Genomic DNA, 25,926 nt, shown 5'->3' with positions numbered 1-25,926 from the left:
AAGATGCAACGTACTAAAGGTAATCATGGCAATCATGTCATGTGTGCAAATAGTGGGCATGAATAATGCACATGACATATCACAAGTATGGAAGCAAGATATGAGCAAAATAGCTTCAATGTATTGGCGAGAAGCCATATGTAAATAGCAATGGGACATCATGACTCTCCCAACACAACAAGCATGAATAGCATGAGGCACATGATAAACATGGCAATAGCAACAAGTATCTCCACCAAGCATGCAAATACACATAGGAGTAGCATAATGGTGAATCATGGGTAAGTGCAAGCAAGGGCCACAATTGCATGGCAAAGGCATAGAAGCAAGCATAACATGCAAAGTGAACATGAGAGAATGGGCATAAGGTGACAAATGGTAAATAGCCCATAGCCGTGTGAGAGCCAAGTAAAAGAGATGCGCGTATTCCTTGCGCGAAGGGAATGGTGGAAAGCATAGTCCACGGGATCCCAAATCATCGTTGCTCTCAAGAGCTCGTTTCGTCAACTCTTGGGATTGAGAGGTTGACGAGTATACATGAGTACCTACACAAGACAAAGACAAAGGAAAAATTGTGTGTGCGTGGTAGATGTACACATCATCCATCATGATGCGCACATGCATGTGTTGGTTAGCACAAAATAGCCAATGCTCAAATAAAAGAGATGCGTGATATAGAAACATGTCATCCATCATGATAGGTTTGTTGTCATGTATGGCATAATGGAGACTCAAATTGGGCAATGCATCATGAAAAATATCTAGAGCATTGTTATTGATGGAATGCATATGGTGCACGCAATTATGGGAATCATGCAAAGTATGGAATGTATCAAAATCTCCTAATATGTATGAGGAAACTATGGCGGTCTCCTCATGAGCATTTGTAGAAACATCACATGGAGAATATTGACAACATCCAAAACAAAGCATACTTGGAACAATGTGATCATGGCATGGCATAGTAGATGAATTGCGCAAATCATGTAAAGGAAGCATGGCAATATCATCGCATGAAAAACAAAAGCCAATGACCATCATCTCGTCATCTATGCCATAAGTGCAAATGGGATTTATCTTAATGGGGCATGCATAGTTACTATGTTGAGATTGAAATGATGCAATATGGGAGATCTCACTCATAGCATATGACAAGTTCAATGGATTGTCAAACATAACGTGACCAATAGAATTTTCACATGATATCCTATGGAGCATAGCATCACAACTAGCCAACTCAACATGCTCATCATCATATTCATCATAAATAGGTAAGTGATGACATGAGGAAGTCGCACTAGCATGAAGCATGGGAATAGGTGTGTCAACATCATGCAAGCAATCATTGGTGAGATAGTCCACTAGTGGGACAAGAGAAGCACCATCACCTATGTTACCTTTGGAGCATCGCTCATGTGTTGTCGGTGAGGTGTCGAAGATCCACTCGTTGTCATCTTCATCTTGATGGAACCATGTGGGGGGTTCATCATCGTCCACCATGGCCATCGGTTTTCCCATTGGAGGTATGGAGTCGTCAAGGATTGGCATGTCGTCATGTAGGAGACCTAGCACCAAAGAAGAAAACACACTAGGAGTAGAGGATAAGTCATTAGAAATCATAATGGCCTCACGTGCCGTGTCAACTACCTCACTCACTAAGTGTTGTGGCTCACTCACTCCCGGTAAGATGCTCGCACTTATATGGTTGGTGGAGTCACTCAAATGGCTCTCAACCTCACATAGGATGTGTGGCATGCTCTCAAGTGTGGGGCTAGTGGTGGTCACACTCATCCTCTCATAGGAAATGCACTCAATGTCATATAGGGTGGAGTCACTCATCTCACTCATGGGTTGGTGGCTCTCCTCACATGGCAATTGGGTCATCTCATGATATGTGGGTGTCGGAGAGATGTTGGTGCAAATGTCTCCATGCTCAACTCCTATCGCCACCTTGGTTGAAGGGATAGTCCCATGCTCAACCTTCTTGTCACCGTCTTGTTGTTGGAGGCCCATATGATGTGGCACCTCGTAGCTCGTCTCCATGACCGAAGGGAATTTCCCATGCTCGGCCATCTTTCTTGAGGGGCTTCCGAAGATGGAAGTGTCGCCCTCGCTTGTAGGTGGTCGCCTTGTTGTTGAAGATGTCGATGTAGGCGAACTCACGGGAAGTAGGCGAAGATGTCGTACGTCCAAAGGCGAAGATGCCTTGATAGCACTTGGCGAAGATGCCGAAGTGGTTGGTGTAGCCGTAGGTCCGTCATGGTGGTGCTCGTCTCGCGGTCTTCTCTTTTGCTCATGAAGCGTGGACTTGGTGTGAAGTAGGGCTTGTCCGAACTTGTACATTTGCGCTTGTGGAGCATCTTCATGTTGATGGTGTCGTTGTCGCACTTGAGCTCGTAGTAGATGACGTTCGTCATCGTTGTGCACATGATGCTTGGAGGTGTCGTGCCCTTCATGACGATGTTGGCGATGGTCGCCATGGAGATGTGGACGTGGACGACTTGCACTTGCATCTTGTTTGCGCTCCGAAGATGATCGACTTGCTCGCCGCCACCTTGAGGATGATGAAGGGGAAGAAGACTTGTAGTCGGCCACCATGTCTCGTAGTTGATCCTTTAGCTCGCCCAACTTGGTGTCGATGTAGTCCCTTTTCCTTGCTTCGAAGTGGTGTATGTCGATGGCGAGGTTGTCGAGGCGCTCTCGCAAGGTAGATTGTGCGCCTTGCATTTGTCGTTGTAGATCGAAGATAGACGCTTTGGTCATGTAGTTGTTCATGCCGTCGTTGTTGTCAAAGACCGGAGATGAAATGCCTTGCCTATCCATCACAAGACTCGAGCAGATATGAGTGGGAGAAAGAGAAGAACTTATACCAAATGTACCTTGACCGATGTTGAAAATGGATCAATGATCACTATTTGTGTAACAAGGAAATAGCACAATTGGTACCAATTCTTGTCGGTTTCTCACACCTACACAAGTAAGGCTTATGGTGGAGCTCGGTGAGGATAGTGGCACAAAAATTTGATGCAAAATGTTAGCAAGAGTCAGTAATGTTGAAAGAGATTCACAAATTCGCAAGCGAAACAAGTAGACCAATAGCAATATGTGGCACACGGAAACACACACACGGATAGATAAATGGGGTCGTGCAACCAAGGAATGAGGAAAAAATGTGGAGTCCAAGGAAAACGCTCGTGTTGCACAACTCAAGAGAGACGCTAGCACGATTGCTCAATGGGCGGATGCGACACTTGTGCACAACCTATAAGATGCAAAATGGATAAACTTTCTATCCCAAGTATGCTATGTATGTATGGTTCCCGGTGTTTCTCAAGATGATCCAAGATGATCGGATATGACAATCTTATATGCAATGTGGTATGATGCTATGGCACTTGCTTACAAGCTTCTTTGCTCTTTCTCTTTTTGCTTAAAAGCTTATTCTTTTTTTTTGATATGGCCACAATGCACAAACCAAGATAGCAATTGTGTATATCCGGGAACAATCTTGTGACACAAGGGATGATATGATGATACCAATATGATATGGTATGTATGCAATGGAAGGGTGGATCACTAATGTGCACAAGTAACGTGGCCCGGCAATACTCAAATGGCTAGTCTCGATAGGCAAGTAACGCAAAATGGGCTAGGGGTTATCAATACAATTGCAAGGGGAATATACAATGGTGTCGTCGAGGTTACCGTCCTTTGCGATGATGAGTGGCGGTGTTCTTGATGTAGATACCAAGATGATGGAGACTCGTCCCTAAGTAGCCGAAACACCTTAGGAAACGGAAAAACCACAACTCAAAATCTCAAGGACAAAAGTCAAATGGTGGTAGCGGAAAGCGGTGGTGTTGCACTAGGCACTGCGGAAGTGGAGGTTATGGTGGTGGACTATACACGGTGTCGGAGTTGAAAGCACGGTCCCTAAGTAGCCGAAACACCTTAGGAGACACAACTCACAACACAAACAAAATTGGGTTAAGTTGAGGCGGCGGATGTATATGGTGGGCAAGCCTATGCGGAAGTGGTGGTGGTGGTTGATGAAGAAGCAACCGTCCCTAAGTAGCCGAAACACCTCAGGAGACTCGAATCACTACTCAAGCAACCACATATGCAATGTGATAGAGGCAAAGGTGTCCCGTCTTTCGATGAGATGATGGATATCGCTTTGATGGAAGTCGACTTTGACGATCCGACTACGAACATGCGAGGAGGTCGCGCCTTAGCAATCGCTAAACCAACTTCGAGAGGTTATTGACCACGCCGGAGCACAATCAACCTGACCACGAGGGTCTGTTTCCTGCGAGCAAACGAAGAACAAGCAAGAAACTGAGATTGCAATCTGGATATTGCGAATATAAGATGAAAGCTTTATTGATCAAGGTGGGGTTCTGTGACGCCTTTGTCTGGTCGTTGAACACAAACGAAGTATGCGAAGTTGCAGCTATGGCGAACTTTTAATCTAAACAAAACGCAAAGTCTAAACGACGCCCTAAGGGCTGTATATATGGAGGAAGAGGGGGGAATTTCGTGGCCCTTGGGGAAGGGGTCCGAAACCAACCCTATCTCTTGTTTCCCCACACATACGGACTCTAAAAATAGCCTATACTCAAGTATTTCGAAATTACATGGGCCTGGCCCAATAATAAGGTGATGCAGCACCTAGAATAGCCTCTGGACGAAAGTTATGAAGTAGCATCTTGTATATTTCGTCCAAGGCTTCATGCACGCATTATGGTGGCTTCAACGTCCTGAAATCATCACTTGTAACTCCGTTCTTGTCCCCCATGCCCATGCCATCATCTCCATGCTTGTTCTTGCTCCAATGTTCATCCTTCTCAAAGCTAGGCCCTTCATTTGTAAGCAAAACAAATGTATCCAATTTAGGCAGCATCATATTCTCATGAGCATTAGAATCATTACCAAGAAACGAAAGTACCTGGTAATTTAATTGGCGTGCGCGAGCTCTAGTAATTGGTCCAGTATGTATAGCAGCAGGGGCTGTGGGTGTAACAATGGTATTGATGTCCTCATCATCCTCCCCTTCTTGAAATGAAGTCGTCCTCGACGGAAGCTCATCTCCCTCACCCAAATAAGGCTTCAAATCTGCAATGTTAAAAGTGGGACTAACCCCAAAATCTGCAGGCAGCTCAAGTTTATATGCATTATCATTTATTTTGTCTAACACCTTAAAAGGACCATCAGCACGTGGCATTAGCTTTGATTTGCGCAAATCAGGAAATCTATCCTTACACAAATGTAACCAAACAAGATCTCCAGGTGCAAACACAACATGTTTTCTACCCTTATCTCCAGCAAGTTTATATTTAGCATTCATACGCTCAATGTTTTCCTTAGTTAACTCATGCATTTTTAAGATCAATTCAGCACGTTGTTTAGCATCAAAATTAACCTTCTCCGAAGATGGAAGAGGCAACAAATCAATAGGTGCACGAGGTAGGAAACCATACACAATTTCAAAAGGGCACATCTTAGTAGTAGAATGCAATGAACGATTATAAGCAAACTCAATATGAGGCAAGCATTCTTCCCACATTTTCTTATTATTCTTCAAAACAGCCCTAAGCATAGTAGACAATGTTCTATTGACTACTTCAGTTTGTCCATCAGTTTGGGGGTGACAAGTAGTACTAAAAAGCAGTTTAGTCCCCAACTTAGCCCATAAACATCTCCAAAAGTGGCTAAGAAATTTAGTATCACGATCTGAAACAATAGTATTTGGCACACCATGCAAACGAATAATTTCACGGAAGAACAAATCAGCAACATTAACAGCATCATCGCTTTTATGACATGGTATAAAGTGTGCCATTTTTGAGAATCTATCGACGACAACAAATATGCTATCCCTCCCCTTCTTTGTTCGAGGTAAACCTAAAACAAAGTCCATAGATATATCCTCCCAAGGAACACTAGGTACAGACAAAGGCATATATAAACCATGAGGATTGAGTCGTGACTTAGCTTTTTGACATGTAGTGCAGCGAGCAACAAAACGCTCAACATCCTGTCTCATCTTTGGCCAAAAGAAATGTGTAGCAAGTACGTCCTCCGTCTTCTTCACGCCAAAGTGTCCCATTAATCCTCCTCCATGCGCCTCCTGCAACAACAAAAGACGAAGAGAGCTAGCTGGAATGCATAGCTTGTTAGCACGGAACACAAATCCATCATTAACGACAAACTTGTTCCAGGTTCTTCCTTCTTTACAATTCTGCAAAACATCTTTAAAATCAGCATCATGCACATATTGATCTTTGATGGTCTCCAAACCAAATATTTTGAAGTCAAGTTGTGAAAGCATAGTATAGCGACGAGACAATGCATCAGCAATAACATTTTCTTTACCCTTCTTGTGTTTAATGACATAAGGGAAAGTTTCAATGAATTCAACCCATTTAGCATGTCTACGATTCAGTTTAGCTTGACTTTTAATATGTTTCAAAGATTCATGATCAGAATGTATAACAAATTCTTTGGGCCATAAATAATGTTGCCATGTTTCTAAAGTCCGAACAAGAGCATATAGTTCGGACTAGGCCCACTCAATTTTTCAGAAAAGTATGCAACAGGTTTACCATCTTGTAATAACACACCTCCTAATCCAATTCCACTAGCATCACATTCAAGCTCAAAAGTCTTATTAAAATCAGGAAGTTGGAGTAAAGGAGCATGTGTCAACTTATCTTTCAATACCGTGAAGGCTTCTTCCTGTGCGGTACCCCAAACAAAAGGCACATCCTTCTTTGTAAGCTCGTTGAGAGGTGCAGCAATGGTGCTAAAATCTCTCACAAAACGCCTATAGAAACCAGCGAGTCCAAGAAAACTCCGCACTTGTGTGACCGTTTTGGGCTGCGGCCAACTCTCAATAGCTTCAATCTTGGCTTTATCAACTTCAATTCCCTATGGAGTAACAACATAGCCAAGAAAAGATACTCGGTCGGTGCAAAAGGTGCACTTCCCAAGGTTACCAAACAAACGTGCATCACGTAGAGCAATAAAAACAGCACGTAAATGTTCCAAATGTTCTTCCAAAGATTTGCTATAAATCAGTATATCATCAAAATAGATTACCACAAATCGTCCAATGAAAGCACGTAAAACTTTGTTCATTAGTCTCATGAAAGTACTAGGTGCATTAGTTAACCCAAAAGGCATGACTAACCACTCATATAAACCAAACTTAGTTTTAAATGCAGTTTTCCATTCATCTCCCAATTTCATACGAATTTGATGGTATCCACTACGCAAATCAACTTTGGAGAATATTGTAGAGCCACTCAATTCATCAAGCATATCATCTAGCCTAGGAATAGGATGACGATAACGAATAGTAATATTATTAATGCCTCTACAATCAACACACATACGCGACGTACCATCCTTTTTAGGCACTAGTATAATAGGAACAGCACAAGGACTAAGAGATTCGCGTATATAACCTTTGTCGAGCAGCTCCTGTACTTGACGCATAATCTCCTTCGTCTCCTCTGGATTGGTACGGTATGGTGCACGGTTGGGTAGCGATGCACCGGGAATTAAGTCAATTTGATGCTCAATCCCTCGAATAGGTGGTAATCCCGGTGGCACGTCTTGTGGAAAGACGTCAGCAAACTCCTGCAAAATGTTAGTGACAGCAGGGGGCAAAGAGGAAGGCACGTCCTCGAATGAAAATAATGCCTCTTTGCACACAAAAGCATAGCAAACAGATTTGCTGAAATCTAGCTCATCAATATCAGAGTTTGTGGCAAGTAAACATGCACTTTTCAATTTAATTTCAGAAACAACACTAGATGGTTTATTATTAGGTTTCATTTGTTGCTCAAATTCTTTTGCCACAATCTGATTTTCACTCTTATTTTTCTCCAGTTTTGCTTTATTAGCTCTATTAATGTCATCTTTCAAAATGGAATCAGGAGTCATAGGAAGCAAAGTAATATTTTTATCCTTATGAACAAGAGTATACTGATTGTTTCTACCATGGTGTACAGAGTTTTTATCAAATTGCCATGGTCTACCAAGTAATAAGGAACATACTTGCATGGGTACCACATCACAATCAACATAATCAGCATATGTAGAGATACTAAAATGCACACGAACAGTACGTGTTACCTTAACCTTGCCGCTGTTGTTGAACCATTGGATGTAGTAAGGATGTGGATGTGGTCTTGTGGTGAGAGATAGTTTCTCCACCATCTCCATGCTAGCCAAGTTGTTACAGCTCCCTCCATCTATGATTACGCGAACAGAACGTTCCTTCACAACTCCCTTTGTATGGAACAAATTATGCCTCTGATTTTGCTCTGCTTGTGTGACCTGCACACTCAAAACACGTAGAGCAACTAAACATTCATACCTGTCAGCGTCTTCAGGAGCCATGTATTGCGTCTCATTTTCAGAATCATCTCCACCATGTTCTTCACGTGTAATAAGAGCCAAAGTCTCCTCATCATAGTCACTAGCGGACTCATACCCACCATCCTCAGTAGCAATCATTACACGCTGAGATTTGCATTCTCGCGCATAATATCCTCTTCCCTTACAACGACGACAAATAATACCACTTGTGTGCCCTGTTGATGCCATGGAAGAAGAAGAGCTCTGGGCAGGCCCGGCAGGTGCGCTCTTGGCAGATAGTGGTGGTTGTGCCTGCTTTCTTGTATCACGGCTGGAGGTGGAACCTGATGGAGGTGCTGGTGCAGTGGAAGTAGAGGATGCACACGGTGTCCATGATGAAGGTCGACCTGCAGAAAAGTTAGTTCGCGCCAATGGCTGTCGATCCTGCACTTTACGTTTAGCTTTACAAGCAAGATGGAATAAACGAGTGATATTAGTATACTCCTTATACTCTAGAATGGTCTGAATCTCTTTATTTAATCCACCCATAAAACGTGCAAGCATAGCTTCATTCTCCTCAACAATACCACATCTAATCATGCCAGTTTGTAATTCCTGATAATATTCTTCTACAGAATTTTTCCCTTGTCTTAAGCGCTGCAATTTTTGAAGTAATTCACGTTGATAATATGGTGGAACCCAACGAGTACGCATAGCAGTTTTCAAAGCAGCCCAAGTAGCGGGAACAGGATATAATCTACAATGTTCAGACCACCAAACACATGCAAAGCTAGTGAAAGCACAAACAGCAGCAGGAACACGTCTCTCCTCAGGATATTGTAAACATGTAAATCGTTGTTCACTTTCTAACTCCCAAGTAAGATATATATCAGGAACATATCTACCCTCAAATGGTGGAATATTCAATTTCAGTTTAGGGAGATGGTCATGATCTCGTACCTGAGGTGGTGGTGCCGGCCTACCGTTGCGAATATATACCTGAGGTCGACCTGCTGGTGGTGGTGCTGGTGGCTGCACGTAGTTCTGATTTTGATCAACCTCATCCTCATAATCGCCCGCATAATCGTCATCATCCTCAGCCGCCGCAGTAGCAGGAGCCAAAGAAGCATCAACAGTAGGTGCAGCGGCACCCGAATTTTGACCAGTCTCAATTTGAACGTGCTGTGCTCGTCCCACTTGATTTGGAAGGCGGCGTTGGAGATGTGGTTGTTGTTGTTGTAGAGGTGCGACATGTGCAGCCAGTGGTGGTTGGGGAAGACGCTTGAGTAATTCAGTAAACTTGTTATCCAGCTTTGTCTCGAACGACTTCTCCACGGCATCTATCTTCTCCATAGCCTCTTCAAATCTGTTTAGCACATCTCCCATCTGGCCACTCATCATTTGCTGAAATTTATCATGCAACTCCTTGTTCGTCATGTTCTCCCAATCAGTCTCATCGGCTAGTGATCCTGCCATAGTTAGCAGCAATAGAAACACAAAAGAATATGATCCTGCAGACTACTAGGAAGTGGTGGTGATGTTGGTGTGTCACAAAACCTTCAAGCGAATCTCAAATTCTTACCAGTTCTTACCCAGCAGCAGGTGGTGCTCGGCAACCGTTGTAGTCAAAACTCTCAAAGCTTGGATAGAGCGATTACCAGGGAGAGTCAAACGCGCGATGTAGATGTATGTGGAGCTGGGAAGGCTTATAATATGGTAGCAAAAATGGTCAGCAATAATCAATTCAGAGATGCAAAGTTGAAGAAACGCTCAACGACGGTACTGTGCTGGTCCTAGGCTAGACCGTACTAGAGACGCGAGCCTAGAACACTACTCAGGCAAGGATATGGATCGGTGGTGGTATATGGATACGGATTGGTGGTGGTATATGGATACGGATTCAGAGCGGTGGCGGATAAGCAATAGTGGTAGATAGCAAGGCGATGATGATGGTGCGGCGGTGGCGTGACAACTTATGACCAGAACTCGAAACTCTAAAAGACTAGACTCTAAGACCAGCAACTTGACACGACGATGCAACCGCAAATTCAACAAAGCAAAAACCCTAAAAAGATTATGCAAAGGCTCAGATTGGTTCGGATATACTGAACTAACCCTAATTTTTTTTGTGGCTTTTTCGTGGACTGTAGGTATGAAGACTAGACTCGATCTAAACTACGAAAAACTATAAAATCTCACCGAGCAACCTGGAAATCTGATACCACTTGATAGAGGCAAAGGTGTCCCGTCTTTCGATGAGATGATGGATATCGCTTTGGTGGAAGTCGACTTTGACGATCCGACAACGAACGTGCGATGACGTCGTGCCTTAGCAATCGCGAAACCAACTCCGAGAGGTTATTGACCACGCCGGAGCACGATCAACCTGACCACGAGGGTCTGTTTCCTGCGAGCAAACGAAGAACAAGCAAGAAACTGAGATTGCAATCTGGATATCGCGAATATAAGATGAAAGCTTTATGATCAAGGTGGGGTTCTGTGACGCCTTTGTCTGGTCGTTGAACACAAACGAAGTACGCGAAGTTGCAGCTATGGCGAACTTTTAATCTAAACAAAACCCAAAGTCTAAACGACGCCCTAAGGGCTGTTTATATGGAGGAAGAGGGGGGTATTTCGTCGCGCTTGGGAAAGGGATCCGAAACCAACCCTATCTCTTGTTTCCCCACACATACGGACTCTAAAAACAGCCTATACTCAAGTATTTCGAAATTACATGGGCCTGGCCCAATAATAAGGTGACGCAGCACCTAGAATAGCCTCTGGACGAAAGTTATGATGATGAGGACATCAATACCATTGTTACACCCACAACCCCTATTGTTACATATAATGGACCAATTACTAGAGCTCGCGCACGCCAATTAAATTACCAGGTACTTTCGTTTCTTGGTAATGATTCTAATGTTCATGAGAATATGATGCTGCCTAAATTGGATACTTTTGTTTTGCTTACAAATGAAGGGCCTGGATTGGAGAAGGATGAACATTGGAGCAAGAACAAGCATGGAGTTGATGGCATGCGCAAGGGGAACAAGAACGGAGTTACCGGTGATGATTTCAGGACTTTGAAGCCACCATAAGGAGTGAATGAAGCCTTGGACGAAATATACAAGATGCCACTTCATAAATTTCGTCCAGAGGCTATTCTAGGTGCTGCGTCACCTTATTATTGGGCCAGGCCCATGTAATTTCGAAATACTTGAGTATAGGCTATTTTTAGAGTCCGTATGTGTGGGGAAACAAGAGATAGGGTTGGTTTCGGACCCCTTCCCCAAGGGCCACGAAATTCCCCCCCCCCTCTTCCTCCATATATACAGCCCTTAGGGCGTCGTTTAGACTTTGGGTTTTGTTTAGATTAAAAGTTCGCCATAGCTGCAACTTCGCGTACTTCGTTTGTGTTCAACGACCAGACAAAGGCGTCACAGAACCCCACCTTAATCAATAAAGCTTTCATCTTATATTCGCAATATCCAGATTGCAATCTCAGTTTCTTGCTTGTTCTTCGTTTGCTCGCAGGAAACAGACCCTCGTGGTCAGGTTGATCGTGCTCCGGCGTGGTCAATAACCTCTCGGAGTTGGTTTAGCGATTGCTAAGGCGCGACGTCATCGCACGTTCGTAGTCGGATCGTCAAAGTCGACTTCCACCAAAGCGATATCCATCATCTCATCGAAAGACGGGACACCTTTGCCTCTATCAAGTGGTATCAGATTTCCAGGTTGCTCGGTGAGATTTTACAGTTTTTGTAGTTTAGATCGAGTCTGTTCTTCATACCTACAGTCCACGAAAAAGCCACACCAAAAAAAATTAGGGTTAGTTCATCATATCCGAACCAATCTGAGCCTTTGCATAATCTTTTTAGGGTTTTTGCTTTGTTGAATTTGCGGTTGCATCGTCGTGTCAAGTTGCTGGTCTTAGAGTCTAGTCTTTTAGAGTTTCGAGTTCTGGTCATAAGTTGTCACGCCGCCGCCGCACCATCATCGTCGCCTTGCCATCTACCACCTTGCTTATCCGCCACCGCTTTGAATCCGTATCCATATACCACCACCAATCCGTATCCATATACCACCACCGATCCGTATCCATATACCACCACCGCTACCAAATACCACCACCGCTGCCATATCCTAGCACAATATATCCACAACCAATCCGAGTTCTTTTCATATTCAGTTTGTTTTAGAGGTCCATCTATTTTCCGTTTCGTGTTTCCTTGCCTGAGTAGGTCTCAGAAAAAAATCCAGAGTGTGCTTTTCCCTTGTTTACGTGCAGCGTCGTGATTTTGTTAGTGTTCTAGGCTCACGTCTCTAGCACGGTCTAGCCTAGGACCAGCACAGTACCGTCGTTGAGCGTTTATTCAACTTTGCATCTCTGAATTGATTATTGCTGACCATTTTTGCTACCATATTATAAGCCTTCCTAGCTCCACATACATCTACATCGTGTGTTTGACTCTCCCTGGTAATCGCTCTGTCCAAGCTTTGAGAGTTTTGACTACACGGTTGCCGATCACCACCTGCTGCTGGGTAAGAACTGGTAAGAATTTGAGATTCGCTTGAAGGATTTGTGACACACCACCATCACCACCACTTCCTAGTAGTCTGTAGGATCATATTCTTTTGTGTTTCTATTGCTGCTAACCATGGCAGGATCACAAGCCGATGAGACTGATTGGGAGAACATGACGAACAAGGAGTTGCATGATAAATTTCAGCAAATGATGAGTGGCCAGGTGGGAGATGTGCTAAACAGATTTGAAGAGGCTATGGAGAAGATAGATGCCGTGGAGAAGTCGTTCGAGACAAAGCTGGATAACAAGTTTACTGAATTACTCAAGCGTCTTCCCCAACCACCACCGGCTACATATGTCGCACCTCTACAACAACAACAACCACATCTCCAACGCCGCCTTCCAAATCAAGTGGGGCGAGCACAGCGTGTTCCAATTGAGACTGGTCAAAATTCGGGTGCCGCTGCACCTACTGTTGATGCTTCTTTGGCTCCTGCTACTACGGCGGCTGAGGAGGATGACGATTATGCGGGCGATTATGAGGATGAGGTTGATCAAAATCAGAACTACGTGCAGCCACCAGCACCACCACCAGCAGGTCGACCTTAGGTATATATTCGCAACGGTAGGCCGGCACCACCACCTCAGGTACGAGATCATGACCATCTCCCTAAACTGAAATTGAATATTCCACCATTTGAGGGTAGATATGTTCCTGACATATATCTTACTTGGGAGTTAGAAACTGAACAACGATTTACATGTTTACAATATCCTGAGGAGAGACGTGTTCCTGCTGCTGTTTGTGCTTTCACTTGCTTTGCATGTGTTTGGTGGTCTGAACATTGTAGATTATATCCTATTCCAGCTACTTGGGCTGCTTTGAAAACTGTTATGCATACTCGTTGGGTTCCACCATATTATCAACGTGAATTACTTCAAAAATTGCAGCGCTTAAGACAAGGGAAAAATTCCGTAGAAGAATATTATCAGGAATTACAAACTGGCATGATTAGATGTGGTATTGTTGAGGAGAATGAAGCTATGCTTGCATGTTTTATGGGTGGATTAAATAAAGAGATTCGGACCATTCTAGAGTATAAGGATTATAATAATATCACTCGTTTATTCCATCTTGCTTGTAAAGCTGAACGTGAAGTGCAGGATCGACAGGCATTGGCGCGAACTAACTTTTCTGCAGGTCGACCTTCATCATGGACACCACGTGCATCCTCTACTTCCACTTCACCATCACCTCCATCAGGTGCCACCTCCAGCCGTGATACAAGAAAGCAGGCACAACCACCACTCTTTGCCAAGAGCACACCTGTCGGGCCTGCGCAGAGCTCTTCTTCTTCCATGGCGTCAACAGGGCACACAAGTGATATTATTTGTCATCGTTGTAAGGGAAGAGGACATTATGCGAGAGAATGCAAATCTCAGCGTGTGATGATTGCTACTGAGGATGGTGGGTATGAGTCCGCTAGTGACTATGATGAGGAGACTTTGGTTCTTATTACACGTGAAGAACATGGTGGAGATGATTCTGAAAATGAGACGCAATACATGGCTCCTGAAGACGCTGACAGGTACGAATGTTTAGTTGCTCAACGTGTTTTGAGTGTGCAGGTCACACAAGCAGAGCAAAATCAGAGGCATAATTTGTTCCATACAAAGGGAGTTGTGAAGGAACGTTCTGTTCGCGTCATCATAGATGGAGGGAGCTGTAACAACTTGGCTAGCATGGAGATGGTGGAGAAACTATCTCTCACCACAAGACCACATCCACATCCTTACTACATCCAATGGTTCAACAACAGCGGCAAGGTTAAGGTAACACGTACTGTTCATGTGCATTTTAGTATCTCTACATATGCTGATTCTGTTGATTGTGATGTGGTACCCATGCAAGCATGTTCCTTATTACTTGGTAGACCGTGGCAATTTGATAAAACATGTTGTGTTTGCACCTGGAGATCTTGTTTGGTTACATTTGCGTAAGGATAGATTTCTTGATTTGCGCAAATCAAACCTAATGCCACGTGCTGATGGTCCTTTTAAGGTGTTAGAGAAAATAAATGATAATGCATATAAACTTGAGGTGCCTGCAGATATTGGGGTTAGTCCCACTTTTAACATTGCAGATTTGAAGCCTTATTTGGGTGAGGGAGATGAGCTTCCGTCGAGGACGACTTCATTTCAAGAAGGGGAGGATGATGAGGACATCAATACCATTGTTACACCCACAGCCCCTGCTGCTATACATAGTGGACCAATTACTAGAGCTCGCGCACGCCAATTAAATTACCAGGTACTTTCGTTTCTTGGTAATGATTCTAATGTTCATGAGAATATGCTGCTGCCTAAATTGGATACATTTGTTTTGCTTACAAATGAAGGGCCTAGCTTTGAGAAGGATGAACATTGGAGCAAGAACAAGCATGGAGATGATGGCATGCGCATGGGGGACAAGAACGGAGTTACAAGTGATGATTTCAGGACATTGAAGCCACCATAATGCGTGCATGAAGCCTTAGACGAAATATACAAGATGCTACTTCATAGGTTTCGTCCAGAGGCTATTCTAGGTGCTGCGTCACCTTATTATTGGGCCAGGCCCATGTAATTTCGAAATACTTGAGTATAGGCTATTTTTAGAGTCCGTATGTGTGGGGAAACAAGAGATAGGGTTGGTTTCGGACCCCTTCCCCAAGGGCCACGAAATCCCCCCCCCCTCTTCCTCCATATATACAGCCCTTAGGGCGTCGTTTAGACTTTGGGTTTTGTTTAGATTAAAAGTTCGCCATAGCTGCAACTTCGCGTACTTCGTTTGTGTTCAACGACCAGACAAAGGCGTCACAGAACCCCACCTTAATCAATAAAGCTTTCATCTTATATTCGCAATATCCAGATTGCAATCTCAGTTTCTTGCTTGTTCTTCGTTTGCTCGCAGGAAACAGACCCTCGTGGTCAGGTTGATCGTGCTCCGGCGTGGTCAATAACCTCTCGGAGTTGGTTTAGCGATTGCTAAGGCGCGACGTCATCGCACGTTCATAGTCGGATCGTCAAAGTCGACTTCCACCAAAGCGACATCCATCATCTCATCGAAAGACGAGACACCTTTGCCTCTATCATAAGTGTTCTCCCTGAGTATCCACCATTGTTACAGTTCGTCGTGCCGAGACACCACGTTATGATCGGGTGTGATAAGCTCCACATTCACATACAACGGGTGCAAAACTATTTTGCACATGCGAATACTCGGGTTAAACTTGACGAGCCTAGCATGTACAGACATGGCCTCGGAACACTGGAGACCGAAAGGTCGAACGTGAATCATATAGTAGATATGATCAACATAGAGATGTTCACCATTGAAAACTACTCCATCTCACGTGATGATCGGATATGGTTTAGTTGATATGGATCACGTGATCATTTAGATGACTCGAGGGATGTCTATCTAAGTGGGAGTTCTTAAGTAATATGATTAATTGAACTTAATTTATCATGAACTTAGTCTTGATAGTATTTGCATATCTATGTTGTAGATCAATAGCTCGCGTTTAGCTCCTCTGTTATATTTTTGATATGTTCCTAGAGAAAAATATGTTGAAAGGTGATAGTAGCAATGATGCGGAATGGATCCGTGATCTGAGGATTATCCTCATTGCTGGTAACAGACCTATTGCAGGAGCAGATGCGGATGTTATGAACGTTTGACAAGCTCGGTATGATGACTACTTGATAGTTTAGTGCACCATGCTTTACGGCTTAGAACCAGGACCTCAAAAATGTTTTGAAATGCCATTGAGCATATGAGATGTTCCAAGAGCTGAAAATGATATTTCAGACTCATGCTGGTGTTAAGAGGTATGAGACCTCTGACAAGTACTTTGCCTACAAGATGGATGAGAATAGCTCAGCTATGGAGCATGTGCTCAGAATGTCTGGGTATTACGATCGCTTGAATCAAGTGGGAGTTAATCTTCTAGATAAGATAGTGATTAACAGAGTTCTCTAGTCACTATGACCAAGTTACTAGAACTTCGTGATGAACTATAATATGCAAGGGATAACGAAAACGGTTCCCAAGCTCTTCGCGATGCTGAAATCGGTGAAGGTAGAAATCAAGAAATAGCACCAAGTGTTGATGGTTAAACAAGAACACTAGTTTCAAGAAAAAGGGCAACAGGAAGAAAGGGAACTTCAAGAAGAATGGCAAGCAAGTTGCCACACCTGTAAAGAAGCCCAAAGCTAGACCCAAACCTGAAACTGAGTGCTTCTACTTCAAAGGAAATGGTCACTGGAAGCGAACTGCCCCAAAAACTTGGCGGATAAGAAGGATGGCAAAGTAAACAAAGGTATATTTAATATACATGTTATTGATGTGTACTTTACTAGTGTTCATAGTAGCCCCTGGGTATTTGATACCTGTTCAGTTGCTAAGATTTGTAACTCAAAATAGGAGTTGCAAAATTAACAGATCTCTACTCCTAATGGACGACTTGGTGAATAGTCTACGCGGTTTAATTTCGCTGGTTTTTTTTCGTCATCCTTCCACCTCCGGTTTTTTTCGTCATCCTCCCACCTCCGTTAACTCGCAATCCTCCCGCGAAAAAAAACATGCCAAAAAACCCCAACGATCGATGCCTCGTGCCCACAGCAGATCGTTCTCCGCCGCCCTCCCATCGATCTGCCGCCGATCCCTGCGGAGCTTCCCTCCCCAATCCGATCTGACGGAGAGAGTGCCAGATCCGGCCAGGGGAGCCGCCGTAGAGCCTCCACGTCGGTGGAGCAGCACCTCCTGCCACGGGCGCCGCCGCCATCTCCTGCCTCACGACACTTTGCCGCGACTCCGCCCCCAAGCGCCGCTCCCGCACGCAACCCGAACCCTATCCCACCATGCCTCGTTGCCTCGCCGCTTGAGCCGCACTGATGGAGCCCGAGCAGCGGTGGCCGACCCCGTCGCCGCCGCTGAGTCTGTGGACGAGGAGAAGGAGAACGAGGAGGAGACGGAGGCGGCCGAGGACGAGGAGGACACGCTGCTGGACCGCGCGCAGCCTGATCTCACGGGTCCCTTTGCACATGTGCAGGTACAAACCATCCTCATCCAAAATCGTGTTTTCCGCTCTGATTTGCCATGCTAATGTGGTTTCAGACTTGCCCAATATGTGATACTGTGTTTTGCAGTTCATCAATGGACCAATGCCTAATCTCCCCAAGGTACTAACTACTAATTTCTTCCACCCTCTTGGTTCTAACTATGTGCTCTGTCAAACTGTTTCCACCCTTGGCTTTCGGTACAACTCAAACATGAGATGTAGTCTTAACCCTCCACCTAACTTTTGTGTGTTTTCTGAATAATAAAAATATCAAGCATTTGGTTTACTGGTTGTAATTGCTGTTTTAGGTTGATGTTTCACTGGACCCCGGTGAAGGAGTTGAGCAGAGTAATATCTGAGCGAAAAAATTGAGGGGCGTGCTTTGGTTGTGCTCTCAGGTATTTTCCACACATAAAACTTGAAGTGTATTGATGAGGACATGACTACCTTGGATACGACAAAAAATATTGCATACATGCATATTTGTCAGGTGATTTCTAGTGCAAACTATTCAATAATCTATTTATGTTATCCAGAACAAAAATACTTCACACACTTTTGTGTTTTGTCTAATTGCAGGTGTATGGGACATTTGTACAATCCACATATGAAGATAAGGCAAAAGGAGAAGTTTAGGTTCTGTTCAAAAAGTCCTCTCACGTCACTTTTGGGCCAAGAGAAGATAGAGTCCAAGTCTCTCACGTTCTGGATTCAGATTCGGACTGCACAGACATACCTGACTCAAAACGCCAACAACTTTTTCATACAGACTCCGAATTGGGTGATTCTTTTTTTGTTGGAAACTAGATTTCGTGCTCTTTCCAACCCAATTGGATTCACCTTTAAATTCGTCCGGAGCATTGAGTTATGGTCGAAACAATCTGACATTGCACCAGAATCCGAGTCAAACTACAAGTCCAAAGGTGTTGCATCACCTCCACTTGGGCCCATGAGCCTTGTACGACCTAGGGTTGGTTTTAGGCTGCCTTGGGACGTCCTCCCACCTCCTTGGCCGCCACCCCTTGCTCCTATATAAGTAGATCCATCTAGTAGCTTTTTCCTTGGAATTTGTTTAGTTAAAAGTTAGCCATTGCAACTTCGTGTACTTCGTTCGTGTCCAACGACCAGACCAAGACCGCTTACGGATCCCCACCATTATCAATACTTCATATATATTCGCAATATTCAGATTGCTTTATCATATTCTTGCTCGTTCTTCGATTGCTTGCAGGAATAGACCTTCGTGGTCAGGCTAATCGTGCTTCCGGCATCATCAGTAACCTCAGGAGATTGGTTTAGCGATTGCTAAGGCGCAACGTCGTGCACGTTTGTAGTCGGATCGTCAAAGTCGACTCCACCAAATCGATAGTTATCATCTCATCGAAAGATCGGGACACCTTTGCCTCTATCAAGTGGTATCAGTTTTCAGGTTGCTCGGTGAGAATTTCCAGTTTCCCCTAGATTAGATTTATTTTCTTACCTATTGTCCAAGAAAAAGCCACAAAAAAGTTAGATCTATTCATCCTTTTGTCCAAGCCAGTCTGAGCCTTTGCAATTTTCTATTCATTGTTTGCATTATTGAATTATCGGTTGCATCGTCGTGTCGAGTTGCTGGTCTTAGGGTCTAGTTCGTTTAGAGTTTCGAGTTCTGTTCACATTAGTCACGTCGCCGCTGCATCGTTATCCCTTCTGCTGTCCACCACACCATCCATCAAATTCCACCATGTGCTACCCATAGTTCATTGTCACAATCATAGTTGAGGTCGTTCACATCTTCGCTTGATCCAATCTGCATCTTATCTAGTTTGTCTTGGAAAGAGGGAGAGAAAAAAAAGACAGAGAAAAAAAAGAGAGAAAAAAAGAAAAAGAAGTCAGAAAAAAAAGAGAAAGAAAAAAAAGTGTGAGGAAAAAAAAGAGAAGAAAAAAAACAAAATTCGGATCTATCTAGACTCAATCTCATAGTTGAATTCGGATTGGAATCTGTTTTGTGCACTGTTTAGTAAAACAGGCATACCTTTCTTATACGAAGTCCGTTTTGACTCCGCGAGTACTCAAATGAAAGCTAGCGACGAGCCGCATCTAAATAGTTGCAGAGACTAGTTCAATATTTGACACCTCAAAATCGTCTTCTAAATAGGTCTTTTTGCCCTCCGAAGTTCGCGGACACAGCTTATTCCAGTTTTTCAAGCCAGTTTCAGAATTCTTTCACTCCTCATATCAACTCGGAATTGAGTGATTCTTTTTGCATTGGAAAGCTTGAGTTAGTAGCATTCTTTGAAAAAAATTATCAGAAAATTGGCACAAACTTTTCAAGAGGAAAGTTGGAGAGAGTTGTTGTATATCCTGCTTGGCAGTTGTTTTTCATCATTATCTTTACTGCCGTTGTGATCTTCACTTATATCTTGCTGTCCAGAGCTACTTAGTATCCTTCATTGATGCTAGTTGTGCTACGCCGTGACCTCATTAGTGTTCTAGGCTCGCGTCTCTAGTCCGGTCTAGCCTAGGACCAGCACAGTACCGTCGTTGAGCGTTTATTCAACATTGCATCTCTGAATTGATTATTGCTAATATTTTGCTACCATATATAGCCAACCCAGCTCCACATATTTCTACACCGTGTATACGTACGTTCCCCTGGCAATCGCTTTACTCAATCTTTGGAGTTATTTGACACCGCTGGTTGCCTGTCACCACCTGCTGCTTGGTAAGAACTTGTAAGATATTGATATTTGCTTTACTGTGAGCGCTTTACCACCACATCCTAGTAGTTCATAGGAACATTATTCTTGAATTTTGTTTCTTGTTTCTACTAATCATGACAGGATCTAGAGTCAATTCATGGGGTTTGTCGATCGTGGGAGATGTGCCATCACCTATGCAAATACCACAACCGTCACAAGAGGTGCACAAACATCCAAATGCACATGATCAGGTTAATGTTTCTATACCACCATTTAATGGCCGTTTTAGACCTGCTTTATATATTGAATGGGAGTTTGACCTAAATAATATATTTGCTTCCAATAATTTTGATGTACGTAAAAAAGTTAAGGTTGCGGTTGGTTCTTTCACTGGTTATGCTGTAGTTTGGTGGAGTGAATATTGTCGGTTACACCCTAATGATATACCTACTACTTGGGATGATTTGAAACTTGCCATGCGACATACATTCGTTCCCGCTTATTATACTCGTGACATGATTACAAAGTTGCAACATTTAAAACAAGGTAGTGACACCGTAACGAAATATTATGATACTTTACAAACTACCTTGTTGCATTACTCTTTAGAAGAAAGTGAAGAAGATTTTATGGATAGATTTTGGGGAGGATTAAATCGTGACATTCAGGAGATACTAATACATGAAGAGTGTTATCCTATGGACCGTTTGTTTCATCTTGCTTGCAAAGCTGAACAGGAAATAAAACGACGTGTTGCGCACAAGGAGAACAAGCGCGAGATGCACATTCCAAGAGTTGATACGGTTGTCCCTTCAACTACTAAGCATACTATGACAACCACATCCGTTGTTGTGAGGACTACATCACCTCCACCATGTGACACATCATCACCGAGAGTGCCTACCTCATCTGAGTTGATCATAAGAGGTAATGACAAAGGTACTAATCTTCCACTTCCACATTAGTATGATGAATGTCTTGTCAATTTAAGTGCACCATGCGGTGAGCTACCCACTACTTTGATCACACCAGCTACCTTAGAGGACTATGTTGATGATTTGACTTTGCCATGTGATCAAACAATTTTGAGTGAGCCCATTGAATTAACTATCGATGCAAAAGAATCAAGTGAATCAGGGAATAAATCAGATTTGGATCAAATATGTTTGAAAATAATTGTGCCAATGTTTAATCATTTTGATATGACCTCTAATCTTGGTGATGGTTCATCAATGTTGGGATGGTTTAATGATGAATATTGTCCATCTTTTCATATGAATAAGAGCTTCACTTATATGTGCAAACTGAGTTGCAATACTTTCATGCCTTCTACTTCTTGTGATAATATTTTGGCTTTATATTTTATTAACTATGAAATTTACTCATGTATACATGTGTCATATGTGCAAAATCCACGGGAAGTAAAAATGGATGACATATACATATACAACATGTACACCTTGTCTCTTTTGTTAGCCACATTTCAGATTAAGCAACGCCAAGGACGGCTTTGTTTTCAAGAAGGGGAGGATGATGAGGACATAACTACCTTGGATACGACAAAAAATATTGCATACATGCATATTTGTCAGGTGATTTCTAGTGCAAACTATTCAATAATCTATTTATGTTATCCAGAACAAAAATACTTCACACACTTTTGTGTTTTGTCTAATTGCAGGTGTATGGGACATTTGTACAATCCACATATGAAGATAAGGCAAAAGGAGAAGTTTAGGTTCTGTTCAAAAAGTCCTCTCACGTCACTTTTGGGCCAAGAGAAGATAGAGTCCAAGTCTCTCACGTTCTGGATTCAGATTCGGACTGCACAGACATACCTGACTCAAAACGCCAACAACTTTTTCATACGGACTCCGAATTGGGTGATTCTTTTTTTGTTGGAAACTAGATTTCGTGCTCTTTCCAACCCAATTGGATTCACCTTTAAATTCGTCCGGAGCATTGAGTTATGGTCGAAACAATCTGACGTTGCACCAGAATCCGAGTCAAACTACAAGTCCAAAGGTGTTGCATCACCTCCACTTGGGCCCATGAGCCTTGTACGACCTAGGGTTGGTTTTAGGCTGCCTTGGGACGTCCTCCCACCTCCTTGGCCGCCACCCCTTGCTCCTATATAAGTAGATCCATCTAGTAGCTTTTTTGCTTGGGATTTGTTTAGTTAAAAGTTAGCCATTGCAACTTCGTGTACTTCGTTCGTGTCCAACGACCAGACCAAGACCGCTTACGGATCCCCACCATTATCAATACTTCATATATATTCGCAATATTCAGATTGCTTTATCATATTCTTGCTCGTTCTTCGATTGCTTGCAGGAATAGACCTTCGTGGTCAGGCTGATCGTGCTTCCGGCATCGTCAGTAACCTCAGGAGATTGGTTTAGCGATTGCTAAGGCGCAACATCGTGCACGTTTGTAGTCAGATCGTCAAAGTCGACTCCACCAAATCGATAGTTATCATCTCATCGAAAGATCGGGACACCTTTGCCTCTATCATGTATTTCGCGTATTCCCCATTTTCTTCTTGATGCTTGAGAAAATCAAAAGATGCCTACAAATACACAGAGTTTTGCATCTCATAGTTAGTCCATCTCATGCACCCGTGCTTCTGGTACACGGAGAAACACTTCTATCAGGTTATCTAATGTTTTAATTAGGATGTGTGTCACTGTGGGTACCTGATACTCTAATATCCTTTCAGCCAGGTTATTTTACGAGGGTTGTGTGCACTGAACCCCATTTCTCTGGACCAAGGTATTCTTCTGGCCCTTTTCCAGCAACGGACATGCGACATAGCCAACTACACATTTTTCCTAACATTGATGTAATGTACTGCTAGAAATTGATTATATTTTTTTCAATCAGTACATCGGATGTAATGTACTGCTAGAGATACGAATTAGTTTCAAGCACTATGATTTTACATCGAGATGATGTTTCTTTGTAACAGGGACGATGAACAAGATGGGAATGAGAAGGATGCTACTAATCCGGAGTAGTAATATTGGATTACAAGTCATGGGTTAGTAGTTAACTGCAGAAATCAGAATATTGGATAGCAGTAACTAAGGCCATTGGCAATTTCTATCATATATCATAATTTATTTGTGTGATTCCTTTACCAACTACATGTTTCTATTTGTTTCCTATATTTTGTTTGTTCCTGAATATTTTATGAATTGTGTATTTCTATTTTAATACATAAGACTCTTTTTCATGCAATTTACTGAATGGCCTATATGAGAAGCCCTAAATAAAGCTATTCCTCATTTGTACACTTTCTTACTTATATAGTTCAAAATATGGAATTCTCTGCAGGTTAACTAATACATGCATCAGCTTTGTATCATAAAGATTTCACCATCCCAAGGTAATCGAAATAAGTTCACAAGATTCTCATGTTGAGGTCTGTACAAAGAGATACAAGGCAATGTCTGTGTGCTGGAAGGAGAAACTCACTGCCAAAGCTATAATCCCTGATGCTAAAGCCTGCATGTTCAGATCTGCAGAGTTTACTCATATTACTGTATGGTATTATTAACTTCTTTTTATACTTCATATTTGCAACATATATCATCCATTTTAGTATGATTTTACTTTTCAGACATTTATTAAAAAAACTGCAGTTAGGTTCTTCACAGCTAGGAGCTCTTAATCAATTGTAGTTATACTGAAAGATTAAGATGAAGGGAGTCATTAAAAATCAGCAATTGTTCCAGCCAACCGATAGTAGTGGGTGCAGCATTTGAAGACACCAAAAAGAGCCTTGGACTCTGATGGATGTAATGCCTGCCATTTATATATGTTGATTTAGTTCTACTAAACATATAAATGAAAAAAAGTTTGTATTTGCTGACATATATCATGTATTTTAGCATGATTTTACTTTTCAGACATTTACTACAAAACTGCAGTTAGGTGCTTCAGAGCAAGGAACTCATAATTTTTTTTCTGCAGAATGATTAATACAGAGGGAGCCCTTTTGTCAGGTCATTTAATCATTAAATCATACGTACATCATCTCAGGTAACTTACTACTACCTTTGTTCGAAAATAAGTGCCGTTAACTTAGTACACCTTTGCACTAAAATTGTACTAAATCCGTGACACTTATTTTGGGACAGAGGGAGTATTTCATTTTCTACCTGAACCAAGTTGTTATTTCATCTCTAAGAGGCAAAGAGTTCCTCATGGTTAGTTTGCCACATTTTATATGTCTATCTATGTGCATTACTAATTCACTATATGCACCTTTAGTTCCCAGTTTTGGCTCACTTTCTTGATGCATCTCGGATGAGAGGAAAGGAATGGATAATCTGACAAGCAATGTTCGGGCATACCCTTATATTTACGTCTGATGTAATGCTGCGGATGCAAACTAATCAAGACTACTGCCATGAGCAAAAGAGCAGACATTACTTATGAGAAAACAATAAAAGAATCTTCCGTGACTACATACCACGACGAGTCAAAGACGATGAAAGCACTACTCCATTGGTGGTGTTAGTGATGAGGACATCAATACCATTGTTACACCCACAGCCCCTGCTGCTATACATACTGGACCAATTACTAGAGCTCGCGCACGCCAATTAAATTACCAGGTACTTTCGTTTCTTGGTAATGATTCTAATGTTCATGAGAATATGATGCTGCCTAAATTGGATACATTTGTTTTGCTTACAAATGAAGGGCCTAGCTTTGAGAAGGATGAACATTGGAGCAAGAACAAGCATGGAGATGATGGCATGCGCATGGGGAACAAGAACGGAGTTACAAGTGATGATTTCAAGACGTTGAAGCCACCATAATGCGTGCATGAAGCCTTGGACGAAATATACAAGATGCTACTTCATTACTTTCGTCCAGAGGCTATTCTAGGTGCTGCGTCACCTTATTATTGGGCCAGGCCCATGTAATTTCGAAATACATCAGTATAGGCTGTTTTTAGAGTCCGTATGTGTGGGGAAACAAGAGATAGGGTTGGTTTCGGACCCCTTCCTCAAGGGCCACGAAATTCCCCCCTCTTCCTCCATATATACAGCCCTTAGGGCGTCGTTTAGACTTTGGGTTTGGTTTAGATTAAAAGTTCGCCATAGCTGCAACTTCGCGTACTTCGTTTGTGTTCAGCGACCAGACAAAGGCGTCACAGAACTCCACCTTGATCAATAAAGCTTTCATCTTATATTCGCAATATCCAGATTGCAATCTCAGTTTCTTGCTTGT

General features: G+C 42.8%; 1 protein-coding gene across 2 annotated transcripts; it reads left to right on the top strand.

The window, feature by feature from the left end:
* Positions 1–17,533: 17,533 nt before the first annotated feature.
* Positions 17,534–25,200, top strand: LOC109747081 (uncharacterized). 2 transcript variants are annotated; one of them, XR_002228968.4, is made up of 5 exons: positions 17,534–18,122; positions 18,310–18,399; positions 23,402–23,454; positions 23,651–24,231; positions 24,658–25,200. XR_002228968.4 is itself a non-coding variant. In XM_045232059.2 (5 exons), exons 1-3 carry the CDS (start codon positions 17,546–17,548, stop codon positions 18,371–18,373), a joined length of 576 nt encoding a protein of 191 aa, XP_045087994.1. In that variant the 5' UTR covers positions 17,534–17,545; the 3' UTR covers positions 18,374–18,399; positions 23,402–23,454; positions 23,651–23,821. The 2 variants fall into 2 exon arrangements, 1 of the variants encoding a protein (XP_045087994.1); XM_045232059.2 differs by lacking the exon at positions 24,658–25,200 and having other exon boundaries at positions 17,534–17,992; positions 18,058–18,122; positions 23,651–23,821.
* The last annotated feature ends 726 nt before the right edge of the window (positions 25,201–25,926 follow it).

Source organism: Aegilops tauschii, chromosome 6 (assembly GCF_002575655.3).
Source record: "Aegilops tauschii subsp. strangulata cultivar AL8/78 chromosome 6, Aet v6.0, whole genome shotgun sequence".
Lineage (NCBI taxonomy): Eukaryota > Viridiplantae > Streptophyta > Magnoliopsida > Poales > Poaceae > Aegilops > Aegilops tauschii.
Note: the sequence above shows the minus strand (reverse complement) of the source record. Positions and strands in the feature narration are given on the sequence as shown.

Excerpts from the sequence above, each read along its gene's own strand:
- LOC109747081 (XM_045232059.2), top strand. The coding sequence starts at position 17,546 with ATGCCTCGTGCCCACAGCAGATCGTTCTCCGCCGCCCTCCCATCGATC. Across the intron at positions 17,993-18,057 it reads GTCCCTTTGCACATGTGCAG|ACTTGCCCAATATGTGATAC; the intron begins GTACAAACCATC and ends ATGTGGTTTCAG. Across the intron at positions 18,123-18,309 it reads CAATGCCTAATCTCCCCAAG|GTTGATGTTTCACTGGACCC; the intron begins GTACTAACTACT and ends TTGCTGTTTTAG.